This window comes from Planococcus citri, chromosome 3, assembly GCF_950023065.1.
Source record: "Planococcus citri chromosome 3, ihPlaCitr1.1, whole genome shotgun sequence".
NCBI lineage: Eukaryota > Metazoa > Arthropoda > Insecta > Hemiptera > Pseudococcidae > Planococcus > Planococcus citri.
This window is the reverse complement of record NC_088679.1, coordinates 34,241,866-34,257,677: the sequence shown is the minus strand read 5'-3', so window position 1 is coordinate 34,257,677 and position 15,812 is coordinate 34,241,866. Positions and strand designations below refer to the sequence as shown.

General features: G+C 34.0%; 1 protein-coding gene across 5 annotated transcripts in view; it reads right to left on the bottom strand.

Moving 5' to 3' along the window:
• LOC135842173 (putative exonuclease GOR) overlaps positions 1-15,812 on the bottom strand; it is an 85,369-nt gene that overhangs the window by 2,550 nt on the left and 67,007 nt on the right. The window contains exon 1 of one of the 5 annotated variants that reach the window (XM_065359563.1): positions 3,869-4,155. The exons of the other annotated variants lie outside the window; for them this stretch is intronic. Coding sequence (XP_065215635.1) covers positions 3,869-3,935 — 67 coding nt within the window. The 5' untranslated portion in view covers positions 3,936-4,155. Of the gene's footprint in view, positions 1-3,868; positions 4,156-15,812 lie in introns of those variants that run through there. 5 annotated transcript variants of the gene reach the window in all.

Sequence of the window (15,812 nt, the reverse complement as noted above, 5' to 3'; positions counted from 1 at the left end):
ATTCGAAATTATCACTATCATGAAAGACATGTAATAAGAACTACACAACCGCAATAAATCCTACAGAAACTGATAATTTCCCCTAAAAAATATGACCGAGTAAATTTCCAACGATCAATTATTTTTTACCAAGAATTCGTTTCATTTCATTAGTACAGCGCTTCTCTCACACAAAACAATTTAGAGAAAAAACTACGATGCAGATATAGGGGAATACCTGGCATGCACGAGTGTAGGTACTTACACCAAAAGTTTGGGATTGGGTCTGGGCACCTGACTAGTGGAACAATTGTACTTGATAATGAACCTCCTCGTAGAACAGTTCACGATAATAATTCGTCGACATTCTTAAAAAGTTTCTTTATAAGCATGTGCCATAACACATGTTCGTGTCGAACATACCCACGTCAAAAAAACAATCATTATTTCACCTATACACATCTGTTCGTACAGTCATATTACAAATTGAGCAAACAAACTGAAAAAATCCCATTTTTTACCCCGATTCAATTGTAAAATCGCTACTACGTATCATTTAAACGTAGTTACCTGCCCACGTACTCGTATCACAAATTAATACGTATGTACTACTCGTGTATCATAGGTATAGGTTAGGTATAGACTTCTCTCGTCTATCAACACTCGAGATACCTTTACAGATCATGATACTTATTATAGGAGACGAATGAGACGACGCAACGCGACGCCGCGACGACGTATCTGAATCTTGCGGAAGACTTTCTCTCAATTATTACATATTAACGTGCGTGTGTGTTCGTGGGTAATGCTGGGTAATAGGTATACTATACATGCTTTCCTTTTCAATGATAGTAAAATTTCAATGCTCTTTTATAACCTCAATTTTCCCCTCCTAGTTATGATTTTATTACGAAAGATTAATAATAACACAATACACAGCGATGCTATCCGAACGACAAACCTCAAAGTTACATAGAGAGCTTTTCGATAAAGGTAATACGAGTCGTATTCATCTCAGACGATGATCTCGAATAGGTTTTTTTTCTACTTTTGAAATTAGCACAACTCTATCTTCAAAACTGAATGGAATGGAGGCGGTTCTGCAAACAACATTGCGAATTCCAAAATCGAAATTCATCGTGACTTGAGAATTTTGGAATACCTGCGCCTCGCCTCAATGAACTGTGAGAACACAACCATCATCCCTGACCCTGACTCAAAATATTCACCATTATAGGTACACAATTGCCCTTCAATTTATTACATTTTTTTGTAATAATTAAGCATTCTAAATGACTATTTTTTCTCATAAAAATATGTACTTCGAGTACACATATCCTCAACAAAAACCATTATCGACTGCCTGTTTTCCCCTTTCATGCTCACTTTATTTGTTTATTTTTTACGTTTTTCACAGGCAAATGTTGTTTAACGATAATTTCATTCCGCCCCAAAAAATTGTTTGTTGTAATTTTTTCATTTTATGAATAAGCAATATATCAGCTCACAGCTCATCACAATTTACGACTGTTTGTCCGGGGATTAGAAAGAGGAGGAGGTGGAGTGTTTGCAAATTTCACTGCCAATCCTCGTTTATTTAGCCACGAACCATTATGTCTACTTACGTAATCTACTTTGATGAAACAAATTGTTCATTACTGATAAAATTTTGAAAAAAGTCTCTTAATTCCAGGAGACTTGCTTTCCAAGATATTGGCAAAAACTACAAGTTTTAAACATGCATTCTCCAAAAACTCAAATTCTTCTTTGTTGTAGTTTTCGATTTGAAAAGCATGTACAATTTTCTCCTGCCCTCCTCCCTCCCCCCCATCGACCCAAAATGGCTACTTTTTAGATAAACATTACACTGTAAAGCAATGTTGCCAATTTTACAGAATTCTTCTTTGATACAGAGCATTTCAAAAATTATCGAATCATTATTTTGAAGTTTGGGGAGGAGGGGGCAATTAGGGCAATTTTACAGTCAGAGATGTAAGAACTGATTGAATATAAGTTTAGAGTTATCGGTTTCAGTTGAAGGTTTTCTCAATAGTTCTCAATAGAAGTTTAGTTTTCAGTTTAGGTTTAAATTTTCCACTTCATCAGTTTGAGTCCAACTTTTCGGTTTTCTGTTATCAGTTTTTAGTTTTATTTTTCTCAATTTCAATTCCAACCGAAGACATGAGTACAAGAAACCAGGATTTTCTGAGTTTTTTCCTCACACATTTTCAATTGTTTTTTAAGTACTTACCTACTTTTGAATAAATGTTCTAATTTTTTACATCATTTCAACATGTTTTTATCAATTTTGCATCCTTTAAGGCAATTTTTTTTTCAATTTTCATTACTTTCTGATGATTTTTAAAGGAATTTAATGCTTTTTGGAATGACGGTTTTGACATCATTTTGCTTTAAATAATATTTTGTGAAACTCAAAATTTTTCTTGGAACAAAAATTAATAATATTCGTTGTCGGGGAGGGGGGGGGGTTCTTTTATGAAAAACTCGTAATTTTTTACAGCTCAGTCTTCAGTTTTGAATAAAGGTTTTCCCAATAGATGTTTCGGTTTTCAGATGCACTTTCGGCAAATTTGACTTGGATTCAATCATTTTTTTGGTTAAAGTGTTTTTAATGGGGAGATTTCAACGATGTATTATCCAAATTTACAGATTTTTTTCTAATTTCACTAAAATTTTACAACTTTTTTTTTTTTTTTAGCAATTTTTAGTCATCTGAATGCTTTATTTCTGTTTTCAAGTTATTTCAGTAATATTTTGTGAAACTCAACATTTTTCTTAGGGAAAAAGAAATAATATTTGTTGTGAATTTTTTTTTTGGGGGGGGGGGGACTTTTGGAAAAACTCATAATTTTTTTTCAGCTCAGTCTTCAGTTTTGGATAAGTAAAGGTTTTCCCAATTTGATGTTCCAGTTTTCTTTGCTTGTTTACAAACTGAGCCCTAATCCTTCATTCAAACCAAACGTACCTAAACGTCGACTTTTAGTTTCCACACAGAGCAACTGACTATCACAAATGTTTCATATTCAACCTGCATTCTCACTTCAATCAAAATTCCCAAATTTCGAATCTCGCAATAACGAGCATAGTTGCCAAATTTATACACATCACGAGCGTTCAGAAAATGTTACTTAGGCCTACACGTGTAATTTTCAATTTGTTTTCAATCTTAAAAAACTAGTCACACATTCCGAACGTCAAATTATGTAACAAAAATTAGTTAGTTTTCAATTTTCATGGAACAAAATTGCAAGTAATTAATCCACGTTGCCAGATTTACAAGATGATATTTTCATTGAGCCCCGCTAATCCAACATGATTTTCATCATCTTATATGACCTCGTATATAACAAGACGCATGCATATACATATCGACAAATCTTCAATTGAAAAAAAAAAAAATTACACAAGCAATTATTCAACAACGTTGCCATATCTATACGAATCCAGATTTATTTTGAAGGTAATTAAATTTCGTACAAGTTCGAATTTTTTAAATCAAAATCCCATCCCACATTTTAGTACGTTGATAAGACTGGATCAAAGTTTACACTAATGTAAAAAAAATTTCGAGATTATCTGGCAATGTTGCCGAATTTACACCTGTGATTCTGCTTCAGACACGATTACACAAACGAGAAAAAAATGATTTTCCAAATTACAAAATAAAGCACGCGAATGGGAATGAATCATTCACAATCGCAGTAATCACGTTCAAAAAAATTTTTCGTCGTCAGTGTAGCCACCATAAAATTTGAAAATTATTCAACTCTGCATCAAATCAATGAATTCGAGTAGGGTACGGGTATAGCTCGTAATTACGTATAAATAAAATAGAAAAAATTAAAAGACACCGTAAAAATCACCACACCTTTAGTATTATCTTCGAAATCAATGCGCGATCGACGCGAAAAACAGATTTTAATCGACGATACCATAATATCGATAGTTGATCGATCAATCGAATAAGTTATGAAAAAAATTCTCGCGTTAAAACTCCACAACAGCGAAAAAATTGCAATTGAAATCTCAAACTACTGTAAGACGATTTCAATAAGATTTACATTTTTTTAAAAAGTAAAACTTCAGGTACACGACTACGACTATAACGACTCATCGCATGCACACATCAGATTTCAACTGAAGAGTCTAGTCGAGTCGAAAAATCCCAATAAAATTGAGTGCCAAAGTACGTTGCTGATGCATTATATGCGGGTTTTCTAGCGTACTTGTTAAACGAAAAAAGTGTGACTCATTGGTAACGCACATTACAAATTTTTTCCCTCTCTCTGGTTTTATTTGCATAAAAGTGATATATCGTTGAACCGAATACACCACGTCGTATTATGTAGTATGACGCGGTCAAAAACTACGCAATTGAAAAAAATCATCATCTTTCGAACGATGCGATGCGATGCGCGGATTTTATTATGCGTCCAACAACAACAAGATACCTACTCTTACGCAGCTTGCCAAACGACTCTAATGAGATATAGGTAATAGACGTTGTATAGGCATAGGCTATACTAAGGCTACCTTGAAATCTAGCTATTCAATGCTAAAGGAAAAAAAAATTACACTCAGATCGTATCTGTAGGGCCACGCGGTAACGACACAATCTTTGTTAAAATTTCTTAATTTTCAATTCAAATCAAATTTTGCTAATCGAATAACCAATATCATTGGTTAAAGGTCACCTGCTGCTAACGTAACCACGCCATTACATCGCGTCATCTGCATTTATATGTACATCTAGGTACACCTCTACTACACTAGTACACTATACAATACACATAGGTACTTACGAGGTACTTACATTAAGAAACAACATAACAACGACTCAAAAAAAAAAAAAAAAATTACGAAATTCGCATGCACGCTTTCCATCGCGGTTTCATATACATTTATAAATTGATAACCCTAGCAAGTTTAGGTACCACGATAATATACATACAATCGTGAAAAACAAAATTTTATACCAAAAATATACTCGTACTCGTATATGTAGCCTAATTTATTGGAAAGTTAAAACTTATTTGCTGATTACCAGACTAATTTATCTACCTATACTGCACTGTGGCATAATTAGCACAGTACGTAATGGTGAGACGATCGCGCAAAAAACAATCAAAACATACCATCTAGCCTTTCAAACTTTACTCATATCGATCGTTAAAAGATGACAGCTGATTTATCACGTGAACCGGCTGCTCGTCTCTCTTCTTAATTATGTAATACAAATATCGACGAAATTAAACCACAGCGCCATGAAAGCGTTTATTAAACGATTACAATAATTAGACACAATTACGTACAATACTGCAGTCTTCTATCTATTATTTTTGAATATTCTACGCTCGTGTATCGCAATATTCCCCGTTGGCAATTTTTGGCAAAAAAATGAAAGCTTTGGGTAATTTTTGGACTGGTGAAAAGCAAGACTTTGACAATTTATCAAAATAACAAACCTTTTGAGAAAAAATTAGAATTTTTAGCAGCTTTTGAAAAAATGTAAGATTATAGCAACTTTATAGCAAAAGGTAGTGCTCTATAGACGTCTGGCTAATTTTTGGAAAGAAGTTAGATTTTTCGACAATTTTTAGCAAAAAACAGATGCATTATTGGAAGTTTTTAGCAAAAAAAATAAATTTTTTTTAGGCAATTTTAGGCAAAAAGCTACACTACAAAAATTGTAGTAAAAAGCAAGTCCTCAGTGAAATGAGAAAAAAGCGAAAATTTTTGTCAAAAAAAACTCAAATTTTGCAATTTTTTTGGAAAAAATAAGCCTTTTTTGGAAATTTTATGGTAAAAAGTAAGACTTTGACAGTTTCAGAAAAAGACAGGGCTTTTTTTTCAGCAATTTTTATCAAAATAGTGAAACTTATTGAAGATTTTTGATATAAAGGCATAAATTGTAGCAAGTAAGACCTTTTCGCAATTGTACACAAAAAACGAGACTTTTGAGCAATGTTTACAAAAAAGTAAGGCTTTCTAGAATTTTTTTTTTTGTTGAAAAAACCGACAATTTTTAACAAACTAATTCAAACACCCCTCGGTGCATACCTAAAAGCCCCCCCCCCATTTCGAAAATTGACAATTGAAAGCATATTGTGATTGAGATTTCGATCAAACATTAATTTTGAATCTACTCCTCTTTCCAATGCCCTTGACCATGGTCTAAATTGAAGGATGCTGAGTTAATGTTCAATCACTTTCTGTATCCGCCCCATGCCCCTTTAGTTTCCTAATTTTGAAAAAAAAAATAATAAAAAAAAAATGATGTGACACACGTCGATTCTTATTTATTTGAGGTCGCTGAGATCGATCATCTAATTATTTTTTTCAAAATGGAGGCTTTAAAAATCCTACAGCTGGGTTTTACGTATTTCAAAACAGGCCAAAATTGCTCAAATACGAGTATGTATAAAATTCAAGTAGGTTTCACGCTTGTGCCTTAAAATGCTGTAATTATGGGAGTGGGTGGCACTAACTTGAATTTTGAATTCGAGAAATTAGCACGAAAAAAACGAGGAAAAACAAATTTTGTTTTTTCATCGTGAATTATAGAAAATATCAATTTTTTTCATCAGTATAAAATCCAATATTCAATTTTTTGAGAATCCTTGGTAAAAAAAAGAACAGAAAAACAGCTTTGTACAATGTACATAACACTAAAAATAAAGATGGTCGGTAATTTACGACTTTTTGTCAAAATGCCAAGGACACGATAGAAAAGCATTATCAAGTACGCGAATGATTCAGCGGGTTTCACTTTAAAATAAAAAGTAATTCCGCGATAAGATTCGCTGAATAATTTTTTTTTCATTTTGAGTTGGGAGGAAAAGGGACTGCAATTTTAATTGGAGAATTTCCTATAAGCAATGGGAAAAATTCGGGTAAAAACTTTTTTCATAATTCACTAGTAAACCTAACCTACGTACATCGATATAGGTAGTAGTGATTAGTTACTATAACAACACTCGTGGGTCGCTTATTAATAATTAAATATTCATTTGTTAAGTAGGTACTTGGTGGGAAAGTTTTGAGTCATCTTATTATAACGTTATTGCTAAATAATTCAGAAAGTTTGTTCAATATTCCTATAACCTTGAGAAAGTAATAATGAACTGATTAAACGTATAGTCTAAAACCCAAACTGGAAAGAGAGAGAAAAAAATCAATATTTTGAAATTTATTCGAAAATTCATTTTAAATCCTTCCAAATTTTTCTCTAGCTCAAATACTTTGAGTCGAGCACTTATTTAAAATTTAAATGTGCTTGCTTCAGCAAAATTACTCCAAAAGCCATGAAAATTTTGAATTTTGTTTTAGAAAATTTCAAAAATCTGTAAGTAGTTGAGTATTTTGATGCTCAATGAATTGTTGCAACATTTTTGAAAAAGTCAAAAAGAAGGATTAACCCTGCAATAATTTTGTCAACGCACCAATATAAAATTTTAGATCTCAAAAATTACAGGTATCTGTTTATTTTGATGATATTTTCTCTGCTCATTTACAGAAATGAATGTTTAGCTTAGCCCTACAATACAATCAGGAAATTTGAATCCAATTCATCTAGATAATCTTGAAACAGTAGTTCGGGAAATGATGCAGTTTGCTTCGGTGTACCTGCCATTTTACCATCATTGCAGATTGGACGAGTGTTGGAGGAAACGCAACATTTTAACGTAGACAAAATAGCATTGAAGTTTTTCCAAATCTATCGAGTCGAGAGTACGTCAGCTATACGAATAAGTAACGGTTAAGGCGACGCTGATGTTTCGATGTATAACGGAAAAGTAATCTGCAGTATTGTTTCATTGACGCGATTGCAGCGATTTTTTGGTGACAGTAATAAATTCGTCTGGTTCGAATTTTACACGCCGTTCGACCTGATTTTTTACTCAATATGATGCCAATATTTGGAGTTTTCTATGAGAAATTGAGAAACGTTTATCGTCATTTTACAATTGACATATTATTATACATGCATTGATGACTGAGTTTTGGGTTACATAAATTACAGGCTTGTTTCAAGATCGAAACTATACAATATGTTGGACTAGGATGTGATATTATGTTCAAATGGCACTGACTATTAGAGGTCCTGCATTCAAAGAAGGACAATGTACAAGCATATAGCATGGAAAGTGATCAGAGTTTTTCAAAATTAGTCAATTTTGTCGCTTGTAAAATGAATATGCTGAAATGCCTACCTACAATAATTGCATCGCTCGAAATGCACCTTTCTATCTCTCTATTACCACACTATAGGAAAAAAATTGCCGAGTACCGAGACCAACGACGCGACGAGGCGCGATTCTTCCTCGAAATATGCATTGACGAATGACTTTCTCGTAACCGCAGACTTTTATTTGGTTACGACGAAGTAGGTCAAAGTTAAAGATGAATTGATTAAGTGGATTCGAGTGAAATTCAGGAAATCATATAAAAACGAGTAATTTTTCAATGAAATAAATAATTAAGTGCCGATCATTAATCAAATTAAGTGGGCTCCTACTCAACAGACTCGAATACCTACCGCTGAAACCCATTTAATATCGATCGAGCCATTCAAAATTATTCGAATGTTTCTCGAACGAACTAGCTAGATTCGTAACGTACGCACTTGAGAGTGAAAGGGGTACTTGAGTCGTCAAATTTACTTATTCGAGGAGGCATTTGCGTAGACTTTGATCTAGGTTGGGAAAAGAATTTTGCTAGCTCAGCTTTAGCAGCGATTAGTGAGAAAGTCTTTGCTCTCGCCTCTCAATTCTTGAAACGTTGACGAGCTGAGAAGGGGCAGCGGATCTTAAGGACTTGTAAAGGTATTTTAAATCGGCGTTCTCAGTTAATAGACATCGACTTGTCGCAATGCATTTTTCAGATTTTTGGATTTTTTTTTAAATTTGGGAGCTGAAGGGTCATCAAAAGCCAAAGGGGCATATCTAAAAAAAATAAGTAAATATTTGAACTCAGCACCCTCGAAAATCAATCATTTAAAATTGTTGATAAATGAACACGTTTAAAACGTTGAGTAAATGGGTGCTGATGAGGAGTACGAGGAAAGGAGGGGGAGGGGGGGGTCAGTCAGGTCAAATCGGAAAAATATGTTGAACTCGCCGCCATTGAATTGGGCATATGTAGTCGATGGGCCACTTCACATTCTTTTTTCTTTTTACAATTTTCATCAAAATTGAGGGCCCTGAACCACCTTGGTGAGTTGAAATTTTAAATTTCCTTATTTCATTTCAACAGGCAGCTTCACCAGAAAGAATCAAAAATTGAGTCGAGTCGACAGCCTTGTAGGCCTAATCAGAAGTGATGGTCTCGATTAAATTAAACTTTATCTGTCACTTGAGCACATAGAAAGGACTTTTACCCCACTTTCACTTTTTCTCCAAATTTGCCTAGTAAGGCAGTTGAAGGAACAATAGTTATAGACCATTCCAAAAACCAAATGTTGAGTATGGATTTCGAAGTACATATATGTACATGGTTTTTACAGACGAATAAAAAAAATTATGAAACAAAACAGTTCATAATTTTGACTATGATTTCGCTCAAAATGACAGGTACACCTGTCGAAGCGTTTGATTTAGTGCATATTTTTGTAATTTATTGAAGCGAAAAATAGAAAAAATTATGCATTATTCATTCTTCAAATTGACTACAATATTCATCAAAAGAGTCTGTTTTCAAAATTCAAAAACCTGCATAGGCTCGAGTTTTTAAATGGGTCAAAAATTTCAATAACTTTATTGCCTATAGCTTATTGAGTTTCAAAAATAATGAGCTTTTTGGTTATCGAACTTCTTTATTTCGTCTCCAGACACTACACTGTAATTTATACTCAGAAAAAAAATGAAATTCATCAAATGCTTGAGGTTTGTAGGTCTACTCGATTTTTTCCAACAAAAAAAAAAGTAACTTCAGTAGGTAATTAACAAAGCTCTCAAAAGTAACCAAAAAAGTGGCAAAACAAGAACAAAAAATTATAATATATGTAGGTATATTGGAAAAAAAAACAGAAGTTTTCAATTTTAAAAAGGTTGAACTACATATTTGTATTTAGAAAATTGTTGATAGAAAAGCTAATTCTTTTGGGCAATTTTTGGTAAACAATTGAGAATATTTTCAATTTCTGGAAAAGGAACCAACTTTTGGCAGCAAACGAGACATTGATAATTTCAACAAAAAAAATGGACTTTTGGGCAATTTCTGGCAAAAAAAGCTAAATTTTGAACAAGTTTTGAAAAAAAAGAGATTTTTGTAATTTTTTGCAAAAAATTACACTTTTTAGCCATTTTGCTAAAAAGCAAAAAATACTTTGACAATTTTGTAAAAAAAACAATATATACCTAATAAATTCTGAGATGAGAAAATACTCGCGGAATTTTTCTAAAATTTACCTACGTTACACATTTTAAATTCCAACATTCTTGAAAATGATTTTTTTTCCGCTACAAACGAGGAAGTTTTCATCTCCCAAAAGAAGAGTAAGTAATTCGAGTTCAAAGGGAATATTATTTTCGAGTGCCGAGACGATATTATCTCGTAATAATTTCCGCTTTAGAATCGAGAGAGTGGAACAAAAGTCGGAAATAAATATTAAATGTTTTCATTTTCTGCAGAGTACTCGGTCTCATCAAACGACTTTGTATGATTAAAAATTAATTTCATTCGGAATATTAAATTCATTCTTCGAGTTCGCGTATTGCCAAGTTGTTACATTCTTTCTTCCGGTGTTTTTAGGCGAAATTTGATGCACAGTTGCACACATTAGAGACGATTCGTTGGTAAATGCCCAAACTTTATTTCAAAATCATTCGGTTTTTTTGAAAACGAAAATATACCTAATAAAAGCCAAAACAAACGTCGTAAATAAAAATTAACGCCAAGTCGTTGATACTTTTACCTGTAAGCTCCTGTAAGCTTACGTATCGTTATACGTAGTACAATACGTTTTTCGCTATATATTTTTTACGTTCCTCGGAATCGTTTATCGTTTTTAAAGCATTGAAATTCCCTTGGTCGTATGATTACCTGTTTCAAGTACATTTTGGCGATATAAGTGCAAACTACGTAGCTGCCAATAGCTGATAAAAAATTTCTGAAATATTAGTAAGCGCTAATTTCTCTGTTTGAGTAAGGAGAAGATAAGAAAGGTCGGTCGTTTTATAAGTACAACGAGATCTACTGTATTGGAATTAAGTTTAAGAATAAAATAATTCGTCTGACTACTCCGCAGTGCGATTGCGAATTTTAATTTAATCGCTATATTAGAACCGAGTGACGAGTGGTGGGAATTATTGAAAAAGAGACGTTACACGCTGTTAAATTTCAATGAATTTACGCGAGGAAGTCTGGTAGTATAGATAAATGTAATTTTTTGGCATATGCTCAATGCGTGAGTATAATATACCTACCTAATATAGGAAAAATACCGACGCACGTGGCTAACACGTGACTTGAGCTGAATACTATAATGGCGGATACGTAATGTACGATTAATGTAAATGAGCGAAATTTATTCGGATATACGAGAACGAGAGGTGAACTTGTCGCCGCGTATGATACAGTTTCCTTTATATGGGTATTTATTTATAATGCATTGTGGAGAAGCCCATTGATGAGATACCGGTATCTGTATCTCTGCGGAGGTATAAAGATATGGAAGTGTATGTCGGTGGTACCTCTACCTTCATTCTGTGTGTCTGTGTGTGTGTGTGTACACAGCAGCGACAAACTGCGCGGCAATATTTGTAGTCTTGTTTATTAAAACAGGTGAATGCCTCACAGTTTGATTGCAGTGACTGATGATAAAATGCACAAGCTTGAAAAGTTTTAACGAGATGTGAAGAAACGTTTTGCTCATTTTGGAAAATTTATCGTAACATGTGTTCTGCTATTGGTATGATGTATGGTCTATTTGTAGAGCCTAGAAAAGTAATCATTTTGCTGCTGATTAAGCTTTCTGTAATAGTAAGAGGACGTGTGGTCGGTATGGTTGTAATCTTACTTACCCGGTATTTTATCTTTTTAACCCATCCCCTCAAATGATAAAAGTATACCATAGTGTTGTGAGGTGTAGGTAATTTGTAAGTGCGTAATAGTATAGGTAGAAGTACTCGTAGGTATAATAGAAAGATGGCAGTTTATATTTCATTGGCATTATCAAACTGCATTCACCCGTATCCGTGTGTGTTTATAACATCTGTTAGAATTTACTTTACTTTATGTGTTATCGACCTCGTTTGAGTAAGGTCTTTGGGCATAAGGTGTGAGAAATCTAATGACTTGAATGTAATTACGTACGAGTACTATAGCATCGTCTTGAATATCATTGAACGTTTAATTGAACTAACCACCGCAATATGCGATGGGATACAATTTAATGAATCAGTTTGCAGTGTAGAGGTATACCTATTGCGTGGAAGGAAACAATTAGATTAGAAATGATCATCTCTAATCCGGATGAAACGTTACATAGGTAACATGTACTTCAAATTCGTTTGATACCACTCTTGATGCACTTATTACATTAGTAATGTAATAAGTGAATCAAGAGTGGTAACCATTCCCGAACTGAGATGGATTGATTTCTATTTTCAATTCCTATACCAAAATTACCGCGTTTTGCGGTACTCATTGCATTGTTTTGCTATTCATTTCTTTCAGTGTTGTACTGCTCCCTCTAATAAAAGCCGTATGGCATGTTGAGGTGGCGAAGAAGGGTACATGAATGCTTGTACCCCTGCATTACTAATGAAATTTCTTCAAAAAAAAAAAATTGTAGTACTAAAGTAAAAAGTTGAGTTTTTTTTTACAAATTTTCAAAAATTTAATCATTTTAATTAAACATATCTTGAAAATTCAATTTCAATTCAATTTTAGAAAATTTGTAAACTTCTCAACAATTTTTGCAATATTGATAAACTTTTACAACACCTTATTCAACTACTTTCAGGTAAACGCTGATTTTTTTTGTAAATTTTTGGGGATAAATGCTCACTATTCCAAAGCATCTAGTATGGCTGATCAAACAACTGTATGAGAAGGGATCAGTAGGTGTATTCATAGGTAGCCAACAGATTATCAACTTCCAGTATACTGATGACATAAATTTGATGGCCCAAGTATAGAGTACACGTGTGTGCTGCTGAAGAGCCTAGAGGACGTTAGGGCAAGATACCACCTACTGATCAATAGAACAAAGACAAAGATGATAATAATTGATAGGCCAACCAAGGTCGGTACCTCCACTGTGATCAACATATCAAAACTTCAGCTTCCTAGGTCATCCCCATCCCATTTAAGGCGGAAAAAACCTCATTTTACCCTTATTTTTGACCCTCCCTTACCCCTAGAAGTGACCTGAGGAGTCCAAATTTTCAGCATACAATGGGAGGGCGCCACTTGAATTCTTTTTGCAGGTTTCGACCTTCCAACCTTATTTGACCCTTTTCCAGAGTCAAAAAAGTGGATTTTTGGGTTATTTTACGTGTTTTTCGACTTTTAAGAAAGCCTACAGCCTCTCCAAATTGACCTAGACGGTCTAAATTTTCACAGTACATACAATGGGAGATTGTACCTGAAGTTCCTTTTGTCGGGTTTTGACTTTCCAACCTTAATTGAACCCTGTCCAGAGTTAAAAAAAGTGGATTTTTTGGGGTATTAACGGTATTTTACGTGTTTTTCGACTTTCCCTCCGAATTGACCTAGAAGGTCCAAATTTTCACCGTACAATGGGAGGATGTATCTGAAGTGTATTTTGCAGGTTTCAACCTTTCAATCCCATTTGAACCATGTCCAGCGTCAAAAAAAAAGGATTTTTGGGACATTTTACATGTTTTTTGACTTTTGACTTTTAGGAAGGCCTACAGCCTCTCCAAATTGTCCTAGAGGGTTCAACTGACGTGCTTTTTGCAGGTTATAACCGTGCTACCCCATTTTACCCCTTCCAGGATTTTTGGGCTATTTTATGTGCTTTTTAAAGTAAGAGAATTGGGCGAAGCCCAAGGGGTGTGCAAGAACGAAAAATCTAACAAAAATTTTTAATGTCCCTATTCAATCACTAGAGAATTTTCTACCTCCTCTTTTTCACTTTAAATTGACCTACTTATTTCAAAAAATATTGAATAGTAAGGCATAAGTTGGTAAATCGATAATGATCACATGTTTCGTAAGGTCCCTCACTTACGATTTGGGGATGGAGGTCAACAATTTCTTGACTTGAAAAGCTTCGAACTACTTCACAATCACACCATCAACTGTGCACTGTTCACTCTGCAGTCTGCATCATTGATTAGAAATCAATTTAAAATTTAAAACCTCTACACGCGTCTTTTCAACACCTCACACTTCTCCCTGCATTAGATCGCAGAATAAAACAAAAAAAAAATACAATAATAAAACACCGTCAGAAAGCAGGTAAATCGCATCTCATCGGCAACTCCATCATGTGACCTGATAATTGCAATGAAAAGAACCATCCAAACATGATTTTCTGCTGATTGTAAACATCACGTAGTAACAATAAACAAAAAAAGCTGATAACAGCGAATTTTACCCAGTTCGTGACTTCTTCAGTCAATAAATTGCTGCAGCGGTGACAAGTTTGAAAAAGATTACCAACTAGCGAGTCACACTGAAAATGATGATGTTCTGCGTAAAAAGTCCTTCGAAGTGAGTAATTGTTTGGAAAAGGTTTTTTTCCAAGAGATGATTTCATAGACATTGACATTACGTGGGTACTTAATGATCAAAAACAATATTAAATTTCCACTTGCTCAAGTTTATTACGAGGGTACCATTTTTCTGGCATTGACAGTGGAAAAAAAATAACTGCGAAGGTGTATTTTTTACTTGTAGTCTTCTGGAGGAGACATGTTTTTTGAATCACGAAAACAATAGAAAAGGCTTGTTTTTCAGACAGAAGACGTCTTATTCGTATGATTTCATAGATATTGACATTACGTGGGTACTTGATGATCAAAAACAATATTAAATTTCCACTTGCTCAAGTTTATTGTGAAGGTACCATTTTTCTGGGATTGACAGTGGAAAAAAAATAACTGCGAGGGTGACTTTTTTACTTTTAGCCTCCTGGAAGAGACATGTTTTTTGAATCACGAAAATAATAGAAAATGCTTGTTTTTCAGACAGAAGACGTCTTATTCGTATGATTTCATAGACATTGACATTACGTGGGTACTTGATGATCAAAAACAATATTAAATTTCCACTTGCTCAAGTTTATTATGAAGGTACCATTTTTCTGGGATTGACAGTGGAAAAAAAATAACTGCGAGGGTGCAGACTTTTTACTTTTAGCCTCCTGGAAGAGACATGTTTTTCGAATCACGAAACCAATAGAAAAGGCTTGTTTTCCAGACTGACGTCTTTATTCGTATGATAATGACGCCAATCCTAGGGTCTGTATTTTGAGCACAGAGGGCTGACTTTGGCAGACAGCAGCACACATGAATACTTCCATTCAATACCTTTTCTTGACACTTGCCAAAATCACTATTTATTCTAGCTATACATATATTATTTATTTCGCTGAACAATTCAACAAAACAAAACATATCGACTCAACATATCTATCCCTAATAAAGTACAATGTTCAAATCATCTCATGAACATTGCCTATTAGGCAATATTGTTTTACCCCAAAATACCCCCCCAAAAAAAATGTACAGTCGGCCCCGCTTATTATGGTCGCATTTGTCCGAGGCAAATTGATTTTATTAAGCGGGTGATTTTATAAAGCGAACTTTTGAAAAAACACAATTTTCACATACAAAAAT